This window comes from Bos taurus, chromosome 14, assembly GCF_002263795.3.
Source record: "Bos taurus isolate L1 Dominette 01449 registration number 42190680 breed Hereford chromosome 14, ARS-UCD2.0, whole genome shotgun sequence".
NCBI classification, from domain to species: domain Eukaryota; kingdom Metazoa; phylum Chordata; class Mammalia; order Artiodactyla; family Bovidae; genus Bos; species Bos taurus.
The window spans coordinates 16,422,509-16,445,521 of NC_037341.1; the positions used below are offsets into that span (position 1 = coordinate 16,422,509).

Consider the following 23,013-nt stretch of genomic DNA (forward strand, 5'->3'; position numbering starts at 1 on the left):
ACAGCAACCCACTGCAGTATTCTTGTCTGGAGAAGTCCATGGAACAGCAACCCACTGCAGTATTCTTGTCTGGAGAAGTCCATGGAACAGCAACCCACTGCAGTATTCTTGTCTGGGAAGTCCATGGAACAGCAACCCACTGCAGTATTCTTGTCTGGAGAAGTCCATGGAACAGCAACCCACTACAGTATTCTTGTCTGGGAAGTCCATGGAACAGCAACCCACTGCAGTATTCTTGTCTGGGAAGTCCATGGAACAGCAACCCACTGCAGTATTCTTGTCTGGAGAAGTCCATGCAACAGCAACCCACTGCAGTATTCTTGTCTGGGAAGTCCATGGAACAGCAACCCACTGCAGTATTCTTGTCTGGAGAAGTCCATGGAACAGCAACCCACTGCAGTATTCTTGTCTGGGAAGTCCATGGACAGAGGACCCTGGCAGACTACAGTTCATGGGGTCATAAAAGTCGAATACAACCTAGCGACTAAACAACAACAATTAAAAATGAAACTGAGAAAAACCACAGAGTTTGTCTTTACTTCCACTGCTAATGAGCCCTTCTTCTGAAAGATACAATCATTTGTAAAAGCCATGGTAATACCCACAATCAGCTACAGTCAGTTCTACTGACCTGGGAGCCATTTTATATCATGTAATTGCTTCCCTGTCAAGATTCTCAGAGATGCCTTATTTCTCTTATTTTCAGAGTCAACTACAAATTCTACTTAGTCCCTTGCATTTCTTGAAAGTTCCTCTTTCCACACAGCATTTATCAGTAATTTATTCAGTTCTCTCACACACGCTAAGGATAAAGAAAAGCGAATCTGACCTCAGAGAAAAGTAAAAGCACAGAGAGACAATGGTAACAGTTTTCTGATAAGATCAACCGTTCTGAAGAAAAATCTTGCGAGGGAAGCTACCCATCAGTTAGAAGTGACAACACTCCTACTCACACAAGCTGAAGAGGAAAAGGAACCTTCTGGTCTGTGTAACTGGCAAGTTCAAAGGCTAGGGCTGGCTTGAAGCACAGGAAGATGCAGGCACTGGGAAATGCCCCGGGGCGCCTGCTCTGCGGGGCTGCAGTGAGCAGGCAGGTCCTTCCACTGCAGTCAGCACGCCCTCAGCTGCCCCAAACTCCCAGGCCCCTGGCCCAATAGTCCTGAAGGAGCAAGAACTTCTCTCTCTGAATGCCAACACAGCAATTCCAGAGAACCCTGGGACAGGTCACTCTCAAGACTTGTCCAGAGGTGGGGTCCACGCCTGGTCCAGCTTAGGCAACATGCCTTTATTTATGGCCATGAGGACTCTATGAAATATGTGAAGAAGTTTCTCAAAGGGCACTGTAGGAGTGGTAGGTAGAAAAAAACAAGTGTCCTCTACTTCCTCCAGCAAGTCATGACAATGGCCACTGGATATGTTGACAAAACCTTGCTCACTACACTGGTTAGAAGTAGGGGGTTTTCAATTTCAGGCAAGGTGGCTGGGAGGTTCAAACTTAACACACACAGATTGTCTGATTGGTCTGTCCCACACATAATTTTGAATACCAGATTGGAAACCTGCTCACTAATTGGCAAGGTAAAAAAAACCTCCAGAGATGCAATTTATAAATCAGATCACAATCCTTTGTTCCCTCTGAATGTTTCTGCTCAAGGCAAGTATTTCTCGGGTCCAATATGCCAAAACTTATCTTCTTTATTGTAGTCATGTACTTTTTAAATGACTATCTGAAACACAACAAAGTCATCCAAGTATAGGGTCTATACTGAACTCTAAATTATAAACATAATTTAGGCTGTATTTGTATTCCTCTTACCAGAGCTGTCACTTTCTCTCACCATCTTCCAGGTCAGCTGAACCAGCTGGGTACGTGGTATTTCCTGAGACTGATTCTCGAGGAAATGACTCCAAGTGTCCCTCCAAAGCACAAGGCAGGGGATGTGAATGGAAGTTTCTCAGTAAGCAGAAAACACACCTAAGAGCAAAAGCTTGCACAGCTCTATTATAAGAAATGTGCTCCTTTTTACAACAGAACCACGGAGTATGTGAATGAGAACTATCGCTATATGCTGCTTTAATGCCAAACATCTTTTATTTGGAATTAGACAATGAAAGCCAAAGTTCCAAACACATCTTCAAGAAGGAAGACTGATCAATGCATTTTGAAGCAAGTTCCTGTCTACAGCTGAGACAGTCTTGGGTATCCCAGATTATCAAGAGGGACACAAAATCTCCAAAACAAAATTAATTTAAGTCAATTTTATTCAAAAACATATAAATAGGCCAAAGAACAATTAAGCCTAAGAGGGCTGCAAACTTTTCTAAGAACATAATGGTCCCAAAAGACTAACATTTATTGCTGATTCAGCTCACAGTGGCAGCCCTCTTCAAGCAGTAGCATAGTTACTAGCAAACATTTTACGGGCATCTTTTATGGGCATCAGAGATTCACAAAGCAAGGGGCCACGGCCCTGCCCTCAAGGAGCTTACAGTGGAGCTGGAGAGACATGATACATCCAAAAGAGACACAAAGTCCACCTATCAATATCATAACAAAAAGCAATTACTGGCATAAGTCTTCACAGGTTTTAACAAATGAACAGTAGGAATATCTGAGCAACTACGTCAAGTTTCAACCTGACATATCAAAAAAATGGTTTCTATTTATCCTTTTCAATTCAACTGAATTAAAGGGGGAAAGCATAATTCCAAGCCAAATGTACCGTAATGTTTGCTGTCTCAGATGAAGGGGTAGATTGTTCAGGTTCTAGGGTTTCTCTGCGGCACCACATCCAGAGGTCAAGTTCAGTAGTTCTGGCTGCTAAACCGATGTACAAACTCAGGCAGTGAGTAGACGGCTCCCCATCCGACCTCAGGATCCATGCTGATAAAATCATTCAGGTTCATCTTGGAATCTAAAAAAATACATGAAAGAAATGTCCACTGCAGGCACAATTCTGGTTTAACAGCCCCAAAGACCAAAAGTAGGGAAAATTATTCAAAGGTTTCATAAGGGATCAATATCATTCTGTGCTATTCTTGTCTCAAATGTATAACCTCAATTGAATCATGAAAAACATCACACAAACCCAAACTGAGGGACACCATACACAGTCACTGATCAGTATCTTTCGAAAGGGTTGCTGTTTAGTTGCTAAGTTGTGTTTGACTCTTTTGTGACCCCATGGACTTTGGCCCACCAGGCTCTTCTGTCCATGGGACTTCCCAGGCAAGAATACTGGAGTAGGTTGCCATATCATGAGGAGATCTTTCCAACCCAGAGATCAAACCCACATCTTCTGCACTGAAAGAAAGATTCTTTACCGCTGAGCCACCAGGGAAGCCCCTTCAAAAGGGCAAAAGTGTAAAAGTAAAGGAAAAAAGAAATTGTCACAGATGAAGGAGCGTGAGGAGACATGGCAATTACATGTAATATCCTGGGTTAGATTCTGGACCAGAAAAAAGAAACTGGGGTAAAAAATCACAAACTATAAATAAGGTCTGCAAGTGAACAGTATTGTGCTGATATTTTTGCACTGATTTATTGTTTTCTTGCTTTAGATAATTACGCCATCGTTTTCTCAGATACCCTAGAATTTGAGTAAAAAGTACAAAGGAACTTTCTGTGCTGTTTTACCCAACTCTCTAGCAATCTGAAGCTATGTCAAAATAAAAAGTTAGATGAAACACGCACAAATAAACTGCTGATCTACTGGATACAACGGCCAATTTATAGGAAATTCAGAAGATACAAGAGATATAATCCGCAAAACCAGACCTTTCTCCCAGATTCATTGCTTCAACAAATAAATTACAAGGAAAAAAAGAGCTGGACTAGGAATCTCTACATATTAAAAAAAGACTCCACAGAGACATAACAACCAAGCACAAGGTAGGGGTTTTATCTGGATAATTCAAATAAATGTACTATAGGAAAAAGATTACAACTTTATGAGATAACTGTGAATCTAAACACTGACTAGAGAGATAAATGCTGATTTTAAAGAACTGTTAATTTTTTTAGCTGTAATAATGACACTGTAGTCTTACTTTAAATAAACTAATCTTTATATTTTAGAGATTCATACTGAAATATTTAGAGTTGAAAGTACCTAATATCTGGAATTCACTTCAACATAATACAAGAGGGGGGGAAATGGATGGGCTATCAGCTATGAGCTGATAACTGTTGAAAGTCTCATTTTCTGTCTAGTTTTGTATATGATTTAAATTTTCCATACCATGTATTTTTTAAAAGTGTGTACACATTTCTTCTCGTCCTCATCAAGGAATAGTTATAGAACTGTACTCCTATCAAAAACCGTCAGGAAAGAGGACAGAGTATATTCAGCAACTCTTTCCACAAGCCAGACAATGGGCAACACGACTGACTGCTAAGAAAGCACAGACAAGGGAGGGAGCCCGAGGACCCTCCAGTTCACTGCCCAGGGAGCATGTCCAGACCACAGCACAGGAGCAACACGAACAGCACGGGGGTTCTGCCCGTGGGAAAACAGAGACCTGAGTCCAGCAGGGCACAGTGGCTACGTGTTGGGGACAGAGTGTGGAAGAGGACGGAGCTACGCAGACAGTGCTCTAGATTTCTGCAGAGGTGACTCACCCTCTACCCTCAAGAACTGAACTCATGAAGCCAGGAAAGAAGCCCAGAAAGCAGCTGGTCTAAAAACTCCCAGAACTTCCATAGTCCCCACCAGCCAAGGGGGAGAGAATTCATAACACATGGGCATTTAGCAGAATCCTCAAAAGGGTTACACCTGAGTAGCGGGGCTAAATGAGCGCAGGGTGAAAGGCTGCTGACAATCTGCACTGCATATTCAGTTGCTTCAGTTGTGTCCAACTCTGTGCGACCCCACGGACCATAGCCCACCAGGCTCCTCTCTCCACGGGATTCTCTAGGCAAGAATACTGGAGTGGGTTGCCATTTCCTCCTCCAGGGGATCTTCTTGACTCAGGGATCGAACTCGCACCTCTTCTGTCTCCTGCATTGGCAGGTGGGTTCTTTACTACTAGTGCCGCCTGGGAAGCCCATACTGAAAGAGCAAGCCTTGAAAGGACCCACCTGACCGAACCGAATCCAATATTGTTTTTAAAAGTACCTCAAGATCTAACAACTAACAATGTAAAATTCACAAAGTCCAGCACCCAACCAAATAACATGAATCACACAAAGAAACAGGAAAACGCGACTCAACATCAGGACAAAATCCATCAACATAAGCAGACTGAAATGACAGAGATAACGCAACCAGCAGACAAGGATCAGCTATTATGAACACACACTGTATATTCAAAAGGGTAGAAGAAAACGTGGGCACAACAGAGAGAAATGGGAGATATTAAATCAGCCCCAAGTGGAATTTTTAGAGATAAAAAGATAAAATATGTAAAATGAAAAAAAAATGCACTGGATGGGATTAACAGCAAATTAACGCAGCAGATAAGATGAATGAATTTACAGACAAAATAATTATTCAAAATGAAACACATACAGAAAAAGTCTGGAAAAAAAGTGATCATTGACTTAATAGAATAAGAACAAGGCATCTAACATATGCGTAGGTGAAGGACAAGAATTTGTTTTAAACGGGAGGGATAGAGGTGGTGGTCAAAGGAAACATTTGAAGAAATAATAGCCAAATGTTTCCAAATTTGATGAAAACTATAAATCTACCAATCTAAGAATCTGAACAAACCTCATGTGGACTAAATCTAAAGAAAACTACAGTCCATCATAATCAAATTGCTGGAAATGGGAAATAAAGAGAAAAAAAACCTTAAAAAGCAGCCAGGGGTGGGGGGGAGATACACTACATTTACACAAACAAATATAAGAACAGCATGCTCCTTGATCAGAAACTAAGCAAGCAGAAAACAAGAGAGAGACATCTTTAAAAAACGGAAAGAAAAAACATGTAAAACTAGCGTATATTATCTAACAAATATATCTTTTCAAAAATGAAGGTAAACACTTGGAATACAGAACACTAGAAAGAGTCTTACAACAAAAAAGCTAGATAATCAGCAAAACCAGGACTTCTGTTGATGTGATCAGACAGCCAGGGATGCAGGATGACCAAGTAATCCAAAATAAAGGAAAGACAGGCGCCTCCCAGGAAAGAAGGGGTAAAAGTTCTTGCTTACCTGGGGTAGATGTACTTACCTGACTTACTCCATGTAAGTCAGCTAAAATCTTTACCAAATGGCTAAAGGAAACCTCAAGTTCTGAAATACAGTGGTATTCATTTTCTAGGACTTTTTAATGCAATTAAATAAAAAATGATTATTATCTGCAGGCATTCAACACCTACCAGCATTTAAAAATAAAATTAAAAAAATTTTAAAGATCAATATATAATGAATCAGCATTTGTCTGTATCCCCCTAAGAGGCACTATAACATTTCTATTTACATATAACACTGGTCCTCCAGCTAGGCTCAAATTAGCCAGTGTCACTATAACACACCGTTTGAAAACAGGAAAACGAAAGGACAGAGGCAGCAAAGGGCTTAGAAAGAGAAAGGGACAGTCATGGTGTACCCTATAGTTCAGTCCAAGACTTGAGAAAGGTCCTTAAAAACTGAGCCATTAAAGGCTGGTGCTGACTGAGCTTTAGTGCAGGGGTGCAAGACTGTGAATCTTGGTTTCCTTCTTATCAGAGATGGGCAAAAAAAAAAAGAGGGGGTAGTTTCCCTCATTTAAAATACACTAAATGCGGAATTAAAAAGAGTGGGCCTGCAGACTCATGGCCACCAAAATTATTAAATGTTGGAGCCAAAATATAATGTGCAATGAATGAAACGTGATAAATTTTAGCCCCTAAGGGCCAATTCCATAACTAAATGCAGGGAACCAAGTAAAGCTGCTATGAAAGTATCTAAAACAGGCATTAATTGCAAGTTTGATGTCTTCTTGAACCTTTTCTTCTTTAACTTTTTTTTAAAAAATAAGGCAATATTAATTAGCTAAAAGTAATCCCCCCTTATCCTAACTTCAAACACATTCCTTTGATAAATGGGGCTTCCCTGGTGGCTCAGCTGGTAAAGACTACACCTGCAGTACAGACCTGGGTTCAATCCCTAGGTTGGGAAGATCCCCTGGAGAAGGGAATAGCTACCGACTCCAATATTCTGGCCTGGAGAATTCCACAGACTGTGTAGTCCATTGGGTTGCAAAGAGTCAGACATGACTGAGCTAAAAGTAATTCCCCCTTATCCTAGCTTTGAACACATTCCTTTGATAAATAGGGCTTCCCTGGTAGCTCAGCTGGTAAAGAATCCACCTGGAATGCAGGAGACCCCAGTTCCATTCCTGGGTCAGTTCAATTGATAAATACAGGGACTGAATTAATGGATTGACCACACAAGAAAACATGGCCACATGGTTAAATTACTACATGAGAAACCGGTATGTTTACCCCACACTTCAGAGCAGATTCCTTTGAGTTCCAACCTCAAGCTCCGGAGGCCCCCAATGAGCTAGTTACACAGGGGCAAAAAGAGACATCCCCTTCCCTGCTCTGGAGCACAGGGAGGTAACAAACCCTGCCACCCTCCAGCTGTGCCCCGGGGGCAGGCAGAGGGCTGGACCTTCATGGACTCCAGTGTTCATGTCTGCCAAGTGAAGAGGAGATGAATATAAGATAGGAGGGGGCTGGCACAAACAGCACCCCTGGGAAGCAGTCACCAAAACCCAAAGGAACAAGTCAAAGAGGACGGGGGCTGACAAGGTGTACTGAAGGCTTACGACGTGTCAGCTCCTATGTCAGTGCTCCTATGTGGAAGACACAGGGAGCCACCAGGCACTGTCCAGACCATACCCAGTAAGGTGTGAGAGGAAAGCAAGACCCACGAAGCCCTCTCTTGACCTAAGCTAGCCCCGTTCTGGTGCTGAGCCTGGGAACCAGGTTGGTGGACCCAAAGCAATGCCAATATGAACTTTAAAAATCATGAGAGCTTTCCACAGAGAGCCTCAAACATCAGAGATGGAATCTTCCTTCAAATATACCAAATACACTTTTTACTTTCTTCCCTGCTGAACTCTGAACTCTAATGTACTATTTTTCTGGCCTCCTTTACAGCCTGCAGAGAGCATCTTGACTCAGACAGCATCATCCTCATCAGAGGATGGTTTTTACTAATTAATGGCAACCTTGTGAATTACTTCCCACCATAAATTCACCCAGGTGAATGCCAGACACAGTAATATGGTGAAGAACCCTTGATCTACTTAAGTCTAGAGAAATTATTAACTGGACTGATGCCTAAAAGCACATAAATGAGATGAGTGGGACAATAAAACCAGCCAGCTCTCACTGCCTTTCTAATGCAGATTTTATTACAGAGATTTCACAGGTCTCAAAGAGGCACCAGGGGATTCCCTTCACCATAACACGAAACCCCACCAGGGGAGGCTCTACAAGTCCCGTGGTGAAGTGGCACAAACACACATTCTCCCAAGGCTGGTGGACCAGAGGCAGGGATGGCTGATATTCCAGCTACAGGGCCATGGTTTGGCTCCCTGAGGCCTTTCCTCTCCCATGAAATCTTCCAATCCTGCTCTATGAGCCTCCGTTTGAGTCTGATAAATACACACAACTACACTCCCTCTCACCTCCTCACCACTCCGGGAGCCTTACCCAAACGACAGTGCTCTTTCTATCCTTGGTTAAGGGAACTCGCTCACCGGCACACTGATGGGAAACCCTCTGAGAGGGCGTCCCTTGCTCACCTCCAGTCTCGATGCAGGGATACGATGGGGGAGGCTCTCTCCAGTTTCCACTGGAGTCTTTCATGTGAGATCGGTCAGAAGCAAAGTTCTTCAGATATGAGTCTGCACGGATCACTCTAAATTTCCTGCATATAAACCAACACTCATTATGTAACAGCTGAAATTCTAACTCAGTTCTTATAGAGACTTGTTTTCTATGATGTGCACAAAACTAGACGGACATTTTTGCACTATTAGTGACAGGCAGATAATTTAATCGCTAAGTCGTGTCCGACTCTTGCGACCCCATGGGCTGTAGCCCACCAGGTTCCTCTGTCCGTGGAATTCCCCAGGCAAGAATACTGGAGTCAGCTGTCATTTCCTTCCCCACTATTAGTGATACACAAACAGATATGTGGCTTTAACACCTGTTAAAGATGCCATGAGAAATGATCAGCTGACATTCCAAACTACAAAGGCATGGAAATCTATCCAGCTGCCTTTACTTAGTCAGTGAATATATCAGGGGCCAAGGGCATAATTTTCAGTGTTGATATCATGAAAGTGTTAGTCACTAGTCGTGTTGGACAGTTTGTGACCCCCATGGACTGTAGCCTGCCAGGCTCCTCTGTCCATGGGATTCTCCAGATAAGAATACTGGAGTGGGTCGCCATTGCCTTCTCCAGGGGATCTTCCTGACCTAGGGATTGAACCTGGGTCTCCTGCATTGTGGGAAGATTCTTTACCATCTAACTACCAGGGAAGGCTATCATACTCCTCTCAATGTTGCTGTCATATGGCATCCAGCTCCCGCAACCCACACCACCCCACCACCCACACGCCCAAAAATAAGAGTATGAAAGACATTCCGAAACTGACTTGAAGAAAACGTTTTGGATCTCATCACACAAAGTTTTAAAGACTGCCAGCCTTTCATACGACGGACAACCTTTAAAACTTCAAAATATTTTGAATCTTCTGTGTAGTACATGACTCTCAAATATCAACTCAATGGTGAAGCCAAGACAAGCAATCTTCACAAAACCAACACAGAAACAAACACGCAAACAAAGTAACTTAAAATTGTCAAAGTCTCACTTCAGAGAAGTAGGTGAATCCACTCTGAATTTCCTCACCTTCTGAACTGTGGGTGGATGTCCTCGTCAGACTTAAAGGCATCTTCCACGTATGTGTCAAAGGGGCAGGGGAACGGCAGGACAGTGTCAAGGTCATAAATGAAGCTCTGTCCTCCGCTTGAAACATGAAGCAAGACAACGTGGTAATCCTAGAAGTAAAAGTTGCTGAAGTTAACCAGGTTACCTTATGACGGAGTATTCCAAGGTTATAGTAATAATGCCTATCTACCAGCAAAAACATATACAAGGTAATACAGCCCTCCTTAAAATAACAAAGCAAACACAAAACCCTGAAAACAGACCAGATGTCCAGTGACAGGGAACAGTTACATAAACAGTGGAAATGTTCATGTACATTAACTGTATACCTTCAACCCAGCAATTTTACCATTAGGAATTCATCTTAGAGAAACACTGCCATATGCAAGTAAAGGTATATATTCAAAGAAAATCTCTGCAGTGCTGTTTTTAACTGTGAAGATTCAGGAACAATCAGAAGTCCACCAAGAGGGGAAAGGCAGCCACGAGGCAGCCATAAGATGGGGTACTGTGCAGTTGCTAAAAAGAATTAGGTGAACTTTTGTGCAAATTGGATTAACTCTGTTACACCAGTAGATGGAAAAAGCAAATTGCAGATTATGTATTATACATTATTTTTTAAATTGATGTGTATATAAAGACAGACGTGTATGTTCAGAAGTACACATGCATGCATATGAGTACAGAGAAAAAGTCTATAAGGATATCCTCCAAACCCTTAACAAAGCGGAAGGGCCTGAGGTCAGCCTGGAGAGGGAAAGAAGGACTTTAAAATGTTGTTGGGACTTCTCTGGTGGTCCAGTGACTAAGACTCCGAGCTCCCAATGCAGAGGGCCTGGGTTCAATCCCTGGTCAGGGAACTGGATCCCACAGGCCACAACTGAGAGTTCTCATGCTGCAACGAAGATGAAAGATCCCTCATGCTACAACTAAGACCCAGCACAGCTAAAGAAATAAATTTTTTAAAATGTTGTTGCTACTGATTTTCAATCAGCCATGCCCTAATCTGTAGCCATTAAGGAAAAAGGACACAGAGAGCTTCTCCCGCACAGCTGGGTCCCAGCCTGCATGTGAATGCTCACTCTCACCTCCAGACATGGGGTACTGCCCAAGCCAGCTAAGAGCTAGAACGGATGTCAGGAAAATTTATCAATGGACTTGAGGGCAGTCTGATGCTTAGAGTGCCTCGGAAGAAACACGCTCGCACAGAGAACAGCATTGTGAGATTAAAAAATCCAATCACATTAGTACAATGTTAGGAATACCACACGTTTCTAGTACTTCAGAGCTTACAAAGCACCTTCTCAAATGATGCATCATTTGACCCTGTGAGGTAGGGAGAAGACAATTATTTGAGACTGGAGACGTTGCACCATCAGAGCCCAAAGTGCTTCCTTTGGCTCCAATTCTATCTTAGGAAAGCAGAAACAGCATCAGAAATGAATGCTTCTCCCCTGTCCGCCCCTTAATGCATCCAGCCCTCCCCTGTAACAGTCCTCGACTTCGGCCCCCTGGGCTTCTTCACGTTATTCCACTCCACCTGCGCTGCGTCTCCACCGCTCTCCCCCATTCATCACTGCAGCTCCAGCTCCAATGCTTTCCCCCCAGGAGTCCATCTTTGATCTTCCCCCATCCGTGCCAGCAGTAGTCTCTGCCATATCCCAAACCAGGTTCTCTCCTGACATCTACTTCATGTTTTTTGTTTTTTTCAAATACATACTCCCAATTACTTGTGGGAACCTGTGCTACTAAAATACAGATACAGAGAAGAGAAAGATAGGTCCAAATGTTCAAGAAGTTCCTGGAGAAGCGAGTAGGAAGCCCAAGTCAGTGGTGGCAGAGGAGTGAGAGGGTGAGGGAAGACAGGAGGGGGGAGAGCCTGCGGGTTAGGGCACGTGAGGCGGGATCACCCGGTTCAACCTCAGCCCCGCCACCACCGGCCTCCGTTTCCTCTTCTGTAAAATGGGGATAACTGTAGTGTTTGAAAGTGAAAGCTGTTCAGTCGTCGTGTCCAACTCTTTGAGACTCCATGGACTGTAGCCCTCCAGGCTCTTCTGTCCATAGGGATTCTCCAGGCCACAATACCGGAGTGGGTAGCTGTTCCCTTTTCCAGGGGATCTTCCCAACCAAGGGATCGAACTGGGGTCTCTTGCATCGCAGGCGGATTCTTTACCAGCTGAGCCACGAGAGAAGCCCAACTGTAGTGTTTACCTCATAGTATTACTCACAGTTACTGAGAGAATTAATGAGATTATTACGTAAATACTCAGCCTTCTTAAAAACCAACCAAAGTGGCCGGGGCGCCCCACAAGGGGGAAGGCAACCCAACTAATAAGGGGAGTTTCACTGAGGAAAGGCTGCATCTTGCCTAAAGGGAAGAACGTTCCAGAAAGAGGACACAGCTTGTGGAATGGCATAAACAGAGACTTCCTGGGCAGTCCAGTGCTTAGGACTCTGCTTCTACCACAGGGATAACAGGTTCGATCCCTGGTTGGGGAACTAAGATCCTACATGCTGCACAGCACAGCCAAAAAAAAAAAAAGGCATAAACAAGGAATAGCCTTCTGGCTAGCTCAGGTCTATGTTCCTACAAAGCAGATGGCCAATGAACTCGAGAAGGAAGGCAGGCCACCTCCACGAGGAGAGGCAGAGATGGGGACCAAGGAGTACAGACTCGAGAAGCAGCTTTACTCTCTGAGCCAGGTGAAGAGAGCTTGTCCAAACGCCTGGGAAAGACACCGCAGGCTAGAGGCAGAAGCGCCCACTTAGAAAGTGACCTCTTCCTCAGGGTTGGTCTCCACCGACTGAGGGAGGCTCACCCATCGCCTACAACAGAACAGCAGGGAGGCACAGATCAACTGCCAGAGGTGTATTCCACACAGGAAGTCTGCGGGAAGACTTCCTGAAACAGGATCCTCCACCGGGAGCTGCCATGAGCTGCTGTGTAAGGAGGGCACAACCACAGGTCCTTTCCCTGAAAATTCCCTGAAGACCGGAAGCTGAGCACTTCAGCAATGGGCACGATGCCAGGGCAGATGGACAGTCCACAGCTGGGGTTCTATCGCTCTGTTAACAAAAATCGCTAACATGTTTAGAGCACTGGTGCAGATACCAGGGTGATGCTTCAGAAATGCATCATCTCCCTGAGGCCCCCGGTGACCAGAGGAGGACACCGAGGAAAGATGGTAACTAAGCCGTCCAGCTCACAGAGCCCAGCAGAAGAGGGACTCGGGCTTAGAAGCCAATTCAAATGATGCCTTATCCTAAATACGCATTGGAAACTTGATGTTTGTTACATTATCATGAATGGAGTTTTTCTTTTATCTCCATGTTTATTAGCACAAACAATCCCATTCTTCAAGCACCAGGTTAAGGTAGCATATGGATGTGTGCTGGAAAGGATCCCCATCTGCCACCTATCAGCCAGGTGACCCCGAGGTAGTCACTTTGCCTTTCTGGGCTTGTTTCTTCACCTGAAAAATGAAGGGGTTGGAACAGATCTTTGTTTTTCAAATGCCAGTCATGCTAAGAAGTTTGCTCAGAACACAAATTCCTGAACCTTTAGATCAACTAGATTAGAAACCTTTTTTTTTTTTGGCCACATCAAGCAACAAGCAAGATCTTAATTCCCCGACCAGGGATTGAACCTAGGCTCCTGGCAGTGAAAGCCCTGAGTCCTAAACACTGGAATTCCCAGAAACCTGTATTTTTCATACAGTCTCTGGATAACTCTACTGTGCAGATGGACTAGATGCTGCTAAAGTTCCTTCCAGTGCTAAACAGACAAGAGTCTAGACAACAATTATATCTGCTACATTAGCCATTTAAAATCACTTCTATAATAATTTCAAAATTAAAAGAAAACATGCTTGTCAGTGCTTCTGCCTTAGACCAAATAACATCTGTCGTCCAAAGGTCAAATTATTAATAACTATCATAGTCTTTCTCTACTGCCCCATCATTTCTGCTTTACCAAAACACAGAGACCGCTCCTGGATTACAAGTACTGCTGTATCAGAGGCTGGCTGTGCTGACCATCTTACCCAGATGACAGGTCCATCTCCGGGTCTTGCCTGCTGCTTCCAGATAGGTATCTACAAATACAACACACTTCCTGAGTCACAACTTTACAGAGCAAACATCACTCAATTCTTTTAGGCAATACACACATGGAAAATCAAATACTTCAAAACAACAAACAAGTCAGGTGGAAGAATGAACAGATAAGAAGAAATCCAAATCTTTCCAAGGGTCTTTAATGATGAAGGAGCAATAATTCATTGTTAAGATGTTCTCTGGAGAGTAGAAAGAGACCCAAACTAGGGATCGGAAGTCCTGGCAGGTTCACCTCTTGCTCTCCCACTTAATTATTCATGGGGCCTTCCCAAGTCTGTTATTTCCTCATCTACAAAACGGAAACAGCTGTCGGGACCCTGACTACTTCACAAGGTATCCACTGGGATCAAACAACATGATGCTCACAAAAGTGCTTTACAAAATACGAAGACCTTACTTTTTTTTTTAATACTTTATAGAAGTTTACTGGAGTTCCATAAAATGCAGGAAAGAAACTTTTCCTTCAAACCTGAGCATATGTGCTTCTAATCTAAGCATTTTAAAAAGCTCTAACTTAAACCTAAAGAAAGGGGACTGAATTTGCATAAACATACCATCACGTATTTCCCTACCTGCAAGTTAGGAACTAAACTCTTAACTACATCCTTGTAGGAAAAAAAATCTGATTCAAAAACAAATTTTGAACTGTTGCCATATTTTATAAAGCACATTTTAGAACAAGCTAAACCCATCCTCTATTTAGCTTCGAATGTCATCCTGAATTTGTGTTCTTTCTGCAATCACTCCCCAACTTACCATCTTCCTCTCATTAGATATGAAGACAGCATAACACTCTTCTAAAGGATACTGGTCGTGGTTTTTGATGTATTCGCAGAGCTTCCAAATATTTTCTTCACTGGAATAAAATAATTGTTTAAGCAATATAATTAAGCAAGAACACTCAGTTCTTAAGTGAACACTCAGTTCACTCAAATTTGAACAAAAGACCAATTATTACATAAAAAAAAAAAAGTTGGTAGAGACCTTAAACACCACCTCCTCCAAAAACTGGCTAACAATTGTACCTCCTCTGGAACATCCCCAGCAACAGCTGTTACCAACCTGAACTGTGCGTGGACCCCTCTGCAGACACAGAGCTCACTGCCTCCGTCAGCAGTGTTAACACAGAGGCATTCTAACTGCTCAAATGCTCCATCAATATTCTAAAAGTTCTGAGTCCAGGGACTTGAATTCCAGTTCAGCCACTTACAAGGTAGTAAGTTTTAGACAACTTGACCTGTGTGTCTGCTTTTCTCTTCTGTGAAGTGGGCATAATCATATCATCAATACTCAATACATCTTAACATTTGTTGGCTGCTCCCCTTTGGAAATGGCAGGATGGGTATTGTGTAGGAGGGCTCCTGACTGGAAAAGATCAGGACGGTTATGGGATATGTCCAGGAATTCTTCTGGAGGGAGCCTCTTGTGAATGCTATTCCCCAGGCCCCTGTGGTATGGAGGAGGTCTTGACTTTTAGAAAGCTCTTCCTCATGCTGAACTGAAATTCATCTTTCTTATACTCCTGCCCTAGATGAATCTCTCTTTTATATGAGAGGCCTTCAGCTATTACGAAACAATGATAAGAACCACCGAAGTAAAGCAACGCCCAGTGCATCAAACCAAGCCATGCCGGCAGTCACACTCCAGCATGGGCAAGCCCCAGCACTCCTGGCAGTACTCACAGCTCAAGCTTTGGGTTCCTGTCTTCTTCTAATGGGGCACACAGCACCTTTGCTCAAAACGAGCTACACCACTATTCTGCTCACACAAGTGACTCAGTTTGTCAAAACCTGAATCCCAGCTGCCTCCACCATGCGACCTGGAAACGGCACTGAGGACAGGCACAATTCTGTGAAGAGACACACGCTTCACTCAGCCTTGCCCATGTCCACCTGTCTCAACACTTCATGCAACCAGACTTAAAGCACCGAAGTTAAGTGTCTATATTTTTCTCCCATGATCTTGTTTTCCCCTAGAATATCTAAGAAGTCTTACGGTGGGAAAAAAATGGTGGCAGAGATACCAACAGGAGAACGCTAATAATTCTATGGGATGTGCAGCACAGAGTAATAACATGTGAACTGTTTCAATATGACATATAACATGTAGTAGCTAAAATTTTTTTTAACCTGGATGTTCTCAGACAGAGTTTTGAGAAGACATTTGTCTTTCCAACCTAGAGACATTCAGGAGCATTGACTATCAGCAACAGCCAGTGATGTACCAATCACTGTGCTAAGAGCTTGGAGTTCAGAATGATAAATCAGTCGCAGACGAGGAGAGGAGCCACACATATACATAAATAATCGAGCACCGCAGGAGACCATAAAAGATGCATAGAGCAAGTACAGAGGAGGGAGTCATTCATTTTGAGGGATACAGGATGATGGAGGAAATAGGTCAGCGGGTTCTCCTTGTGTGTTTCCCTTTCCCCTCCCAAGAATGAACAGAGTTAACCCCCAAAGTCCTTGAATCCATATGTACCATGAGCACTACTGGTTGGCTAAATACACATGTAGCTTGGACATACTTTGCTTATTACTTTTCAAATATGAGTGAATATTACAGAGAAAAAAATTAAACCTAAGAGTTACTGAATTTGCAGTCCCTTTTAATCAATAATTTTGTCTTCAAGAGCACAACTAATATCATGAAGGAGGATCTCATGAAACTTTTCACGCTAATTAAAAAAAAAAGAGGGCCTCATCCTTGGAAATGCCGGGAGTCACCACTGGAATAGAAAGTGCCGCAGATTAGGTGTGAGTCCTGCAACGCATTTAATTGGTTTAAAAAAATGGGGAGGGGTGATAACAGTAACACCCCAGGCTGTCAGCTGAGTATCTGGGTAGCAGAGACGCTGACAAAGCAGTACTAGGACTGGGACTCTGCAGGAGTGGCTGGTGATGAGCTGATAGAGAAGCATGCAGAGGGGGAGGATCCCTGGGACACAAGTGCTTAACAACTATTTGAAAAATCCGAAATGATTACAACAGAATCAAGAACACTTTGCAGGAGACTTCCCTGGTAGTCCAGTGGCTAAGACTCCGTGCTTCCAAAGCAGGGGGCCTGGGTTTCAGCCCTGGTCAGGGAACTAAATCACACATGCCACAACTAGTAAGAGTTCACATGCCGCAACTAAAGATCCCGCATGCTGCAACAAAGACCTGGTGCAGCCAAATAATAAAAAAAAAATGCTTTGCAAACTGCACGAAACACAAATATCGGCTACCACTATTATCATTAAGCTGGGTCTTAAAAGCTAAGTGACATCTGACAGAAACTAACAGAAGTCAAGAGGAGGCATTTATTCCAAGTTCAAAGAATCCGCAGGAGCAAACATAGAAAGGTGTACCAGCCTGATGCATTTGGACAGGATAGAGCACTTGTTCTCCATCAGAGGTAATTTTGCCCCCCAAGGAACATTTGGCAATAGCTGGTGACATTTGGGGTTTTGACAGATTCGGGGAGGGTGGGCATCTAATGGGCAGAGCCTGCCTACAAAGAACAGATGCCCAAACAAAGAATCTCCATGCTCAAAATGTCAACAGAGGCAAGGCTGAGAAACCCTTGGGCAGAGCAGGGAAGCCAGGTTCACGAAGAGGTTGCAGGAACAGATGGTGACCAGATCTTTAGAGTGCTTGCTATACGCAGGAGACAGACTTTATTGTCTAGGCCTGAGCTCCTGAAATTGGATCAACGGGCCAGACTCAGACTTCTCTACCGTGCAGCTCACACATCCAGGCTCTCTGGGGTTGGACTCTAAGATCTGCATATTCTGTAAGCTCCAGGTGGTTCTCTGGTATGTTCAAATTTAGATTGGCTTTGAGCAGTATGAAGCCAGCCGAAAATTAAAGACTTAATGGGCTATGGGAGAGCTGGGCAGAGATACCTGTTAGGAAGGACCAGAACAGGCCCCAGTGGCCAGACCCGAGGAGGGACAGACCTATGGCTGAAGAGACCAAGAGGAGACGATCAACTGAACAGATAGATAATTCATCTCCTAGTATTCTTCCACTGAATCACTGCACTCCTATTATGTCGGCTTCTCTGTCATTCCTCAAATATTCTCACCTGCTTCCTTCTAAGAGCTCTGTACCTGCAGTCCCCCTGCCTGGAGGCATCTCCTGCCAACATCCACAAAGCTCCTGCCCTCTTTCTTCAGCTCTCTGTTCAAATGTCATTTTTCTCTGTTCAAATGTCATTCTATCAATGTCTTTAAGTATCCTAATAACATAGTGAAGTCACCATCTCTTATCTTGTTCTGTTTTTCTCACAGCACTTAACACACTCAAGTGTGGTTAAACTTGTTTTTGTCTGCTTTTCCCCAACAAAAATGTAAGAACTATGAAATCGTATCAGGGAATATGTCTATGTGTTCACTGCAGTATCTCTAGTGTCTAGGATCCTGCTTCACATCCTTCATAAACATCTACTGAATGAATGAATAAAACAATGACTGGATCTCAGAGACAAGAACTAAGAGGACTGAGGTGAGAGGAGGGGCAGAAATAAAGTGTAGAAGTACCACCTACCCCAGAGGTTCCAAGTTCAGCACCACCATTTGCTAGATGTGAAAGTCACTCAGTCCTGTCTGACTCTGCGACCCTACAGTCCATGGGATTCTCCAGACCAGAATACTGGAGCGGATAGCCTTTCTCTTCTCCTGGGGATCTTCCCAACTCAGGGATCGAACCCAGGTCTCCTGCATTCCAGGTGGATTCTTTACCACCTGAGCCACGAGGGAAGCCCTTGCTAGATGTGTGACCTTGGGCAAACTAAAGGCCTCCCTGTGGCTTAGTATTTTCATTAATAAAGGAAATGAGAAAAAGGATAATAATAGAACTATCTCCTAAGCCTGAAAGGAAGTACTTGGCACTAGGCCTGACATGCAGTCAGAGCTGAACAAACTCCAGCTCTTTGTAGCACTGATTTGGTGACCAGCTGAAGGAGGAACGGCAGTTTCAGAGGACCCTGAGGTTTCTTGTGCAGGACTGGAAGTCTCCATTCAAGCAAGGGAATGGTAGGCGTGGGAGTGATAAGGACCAAGATTAAGAGCTGTGATTCCACCACAGAAGCGGCCTAGGAAAGGGGTACAGTGTGTCGACTCTGTGTTCCCAACCTGCATTCCTTCACTCTCAAGCTATGTTGTTGTTCACTCACTAAGTCGCTGACTACAGCCAGGCCTCCCTGTCCTTCACAAGTTATGCGGCCGTAGGCAAATTTCTTGCAACCCTCTGTGCTTCGACGTGCTCACCCTTAAAACGGGAGTAACAGTACCTTCCTCCTAATGTAACTGTGGGGAGAAATGAATTCGTTTACTGAAACGTCTGGGAACAATGCTCGGCATATACTGAGTACCACGTGTAAACGTAACCACTATTATAATAACGACGTGGTCTTTAAAGCTCCTAGTTTCTGGTACAACGGGGCCTGAGTTGGAATCCTGGCTGCCTTTAATGAGTGACCTTGGGAATGTTATTGCAAAATCTCTTGTGTTTTCATTCTCTTCCAAAATTAAAATGACCTTCACATCAATGCGAAACCACTTTGGGCTTTAATTTAGTACAATAATTTTCAAAGGCTCTCTACCCTCCACCCTCCGCCTCCAACTCCCCTTCCAGGCGCCCTCAAGCACTGAGATCCCCTGAGAAAGGTCCAGGAGAAAAAGGCCAGGCAGAAGTAAACCACCAGCGACTCGACCCTTCCTGGCGGATACCACCCCCCTCCCCCAACACCCTCCGAATGCCCACTCTCCACTCATGACTCTAGGGCTGCCATTCCGGCTCCCTCCGCCCCCAAACCGGAAAACCCTCCAGCCAGGCCCAGAGCGCCCCCGGGGAGGGGCCGGGAAGAGGCGGAGCCCGACTGCGTCTCCACCGTCGAGTGGGCCGGGGAGACGCCAGGGACTGCCCCCGCGCCCCCTCACCAGTAGCAGCTGTTGTAGACACAGGCGTCCCGCGGGGGGCTGGCCGGCTGGTAGTGGGCGGCTGCGGCGACCGGGGCGTCCCCTTCCATGACGGGCCTGGGTACGGGCCAGAGGCGTACGGACCGGACCGGCCCCGCCGGCTGGCTTCGGAGGAGGAGCCGGCGCACCACACGCAGCGCTGGTTCGCTGGACGGACTGGGAGGAGCACGAGGCTGTCGGTGGTGCCCCCGGGTGATGGGGCCTGGGGCAGGGTGGGCGGAGCCCGAGCGGCGGAAAGCGCAAGATCCCGCGCAGAAGCTCGAGATGCCGGTGGCAGGTTCCGGGAGGGTGGAGCTGGGAATGAAGAGAGTTGTCAGTGGCTTGACTCGGGCGGCTCTGGATTGGCTGGGCAGGTTCTGGTGGGCGGGGAGTGGCGGGGCGAGCGGTGCAAAGTCCGGGCGCGGAAAGAGGAGGGCGGAGCTCGAGGCGCTCGGTGGCAGTGCCGTTGAAGGTGGAGTCTGAGAGACAGGGGCGGATCCTGGGTGGGTGAGCGGCGGGAGTTCATAGTGGGAGGAGCCAGGGACGTGGAGGATCGCGCGGTTCCTGGTTTGCGAAACCCCGCCAGGTGGGTGGGGTCGGGGGCTAGGGGCGGGGCCACGCGGCACGTGGTCCTAGAGCAGCCGCGTGCCAAGAGTGCTGGAGGCTTGGGAACAACTTGGTTTCGATCAGCGTGGGAAAAAAAAAGAGGTCACCGGCTGGCGGCTTGAGAGGGGAGTCAAGGGAGGACTTGGAGTTGGTAAATGGTGCTTCGTGAGTCTCGGAGGAGTCTGACACCCTCTAACCCCTTGCCAGCTGCAGCCAATGAGATTGGGAAGACTCCACGTGTGCAAGTGAAATAAGAGGATCTTGTGTGAAAAAGGTTTATTTTTGAGAGGGGCGAGGGGGCGTGGGAAGCGAAGAGGATGGTGGAATGATGGAGGGAGATTCATACCAAATATACTGACTCAAAAAGGTATATTGATTCTTTCATAGAGTAAGTAAGAACAGTTTTGAAAGCCCTGTTAGTATTAATCATATATTTATTTGCCAGCATCTGGAAGGAAAGACACCAGATTGTTAAAAGTGTTTATCACTGGTGAATGAATGGCATGGAGGACTTTCACTTTAGATTTGTATCCTTCTGAATGTTTATATTTGCAAGGGACATATACAGCTGATGGGGTATTTTCCATTCTGAAAACCGAAATTTTTAGATTGGATTATAGACCATATATATATATATATATATATACACATATATATGTATATATATACACACACAGTCTGATTCTCCCAGTCTCATGAGTTCCAAAGCCCAAAAGTCCTCAAGACTTTTAATATAAGTCGTTGTGTCAGTTATCGATGTATTACCTCTCAGGTCCAAATACATACTTCAACATAGACTCTATAATAAATAATGGAATTCCTTAAAGCATTTATCCTTTAAAATGAGCAGTGTTAAACCTTCTTTATTAAGTGCACTGAAGGAAGAAGCTTCCTGTGGTTTCTGGGAACCAACCAGGGTTAGGAGTGTGGTCTTAAACACATCCAGTAGGGTCTACAACAGCCACAGCCCCAAAATTGGTCCTTCTGTGACCTTGCAGCTCTAGCCTTGCAATAACCTTTATGCAGCCCTTTTGACACAGAAACTAGAGCCCTGGAGGGCTGCAGGCAACCACCTAGCAAGACTTTCAGGGGGGCAGGGTGACACACTGAGCAGTCCTTCTGCTTCTATCTCTCCAATCCCCCAGCGTCTTAAAGGTCTTCTGTCCCTGCCAGTTCCCAGATTCCCATGGCTCCCTTCAAGGTTGGTTAGTGATCATGCTCCTCCACCCTCTTCTCTATTGTTTGCCCAGCTACCCTGGACTGCTTCCAACCTGCTAAATGAGCAAATGTCTCTGCTATCTGGTAGCCAACCATGCTTTCTCCAACGAGATCCAGACCCCTCTCAAATTTGTCCTTGAGGACGCTCCCTCAGCCCAAGATACCCTAGTTTCCTTTTATCTCACATTTCACTTTTATCTTAGTTAATTCTTGACATTCACATCCCCTCTTTAACCTACCATGTGGTTTCTTCTGATTGGACCTAGACTGCTGCAGGATTCTGAAGCCAAACTAGTAGGTTCCATTACTTACTAGTTGTGTGACCTTGGGCAAAGTTACTTCAACTCTCTGTGGCTCAGTGTCTTCATCTAAAATGAAGTTAATGATAACACCTACCTCAGAGGGTTGTTATGAGGATTGATTGAATTTATGTATATAAAGTAGAATGAATATGTACTGACACATAATGATGTGCTTAGTCACTCAGTCATGTCCCACTCTTTGGGATCCAATGAAATGCAGCCCACCAGGCTTTTCCGGTTCATGGGGATTCTCCAGGCAAGAATACTGGAGTGGGTTGCCATTCCCTCCTCCAGGGGATCATCCCAACCCAGGGATCAAACCCAGGTCTCCCGCATTGCAGACAGATTCTTTACCTTCTGAGCCATCAGGGAAGCCCAACACATAATGATAAATGGTTGCAGTCATGATTTGTGGTATAGTTTCACTCCATTATCTCCAATATATCCTAATTTCCATCACTGAGTGTCTTACTACTCAGATAAACCTTTGCAGAAGATACATGTTCAGTTCAGTTCAGTTGCTCAGTCGTATCCGACTCTTTGTGACCCCATGAACTGCAGCACGCCAGGCCTCCCTGTCCATCACCAACTCCCGGAGTCTACCCAAACTCATGTCTGTTGAGTCGGTGATGCCATCCAACCATCTCGTCCTCTGTCATCCCCTTCTCCTCCTGCCCTCAATCTTTCCCAGCATCAGGGTCTTTTCCAATGAGTCAACTCTTCGCATAAGGTAGCCAAAGTATTGGAGTTTCAGCTTTAGCATTAGTCCTTCCAATGAACACCCAGGACTGATCTCCTTGCAGTCCAAGGGACTCTCAAGAGTCTTCTCTAATACCACAGTTCAAAAGCATCAATTCTTTGGCACTCAGCTTTCTTCACAGTCCAACTCTCACATCCATACGTGACCACTGGAAAAACCATAGC

At 44.8% G+C, this 23,013-nt stretch overlaps 1 protein-coding gene across 2 annotated transcripts; it reads right to left on the reverse strand.

The window, feature by feature from the left end:
• Nucleotides 1-2,244: 2,244 nt before the first annotated feature.
• Nucleotides 2,245-20,142, reverse strand: NTAQ1 (N-terminal glutamine amidase 1). 2 transcript variants are annotated; one of them, XM_005215357.5, is made up of 6 exons: nucleotides 19,946-20,142; nucleotides 14,776-14,875; nucleotides 13,947-13,997; nucleotides 9,865-10,013; nucleotides 8,750-8,874; nucleotides 2,245-2,915 (listed from the first exon to the last, which is right to left on the reverse strand). In XM_005215357.5, the coding sequence occupies exons 1-6, from the start codon at nucleotides 20,032-20,034 to the stop codon at nucleotides 2,806-2,808; spliced, it is 624 nt and encodes a 207-aa protein (XP_005215414.1). In that variant the 5' UTR covers nucleotides 20,035-20,142; the 3' UTR covers nucleotides 2,245-2,805. The 2 variants fall into 2 exon arrangements, with proteins under 2 accessions (XP_005215414.1, NP_001030263.1); NM_001035091.1 differs by lacking the exon at nucleotides 13,947-13,997 and having other exon boundaries at nucleotides 19,946-20,102.
• Nucleotides 20,143-23,013: the final 2,871 nt, after the last annotated feature.

Excerpts from the sequence above, each read along its gene's own strand:
- NTAQ1 (XM_005215357.5), bottom strand. The coding sequence starts at position 20,034 with ATGGAAGGGGACGCCCCGGTCGCCGCAGCCGCCCACTACCAGCCGGCC. Across the intron at positions 14,876-19,945 it reads GTCTACAACAGCTGCTACTG|TGAAGAAAATATTTGGAAGC; the intron begins GTGAGGGGGCGC and ends ATTTTATTCCAG. Across the intron at positions 13,998-14,775 it reads TATCTAATGAGAGGAAGATG|ATACCTATCTGGAAGCAGCA; the intron begins GTAAGTTGGGGA and ends TTGTATTTGTAG.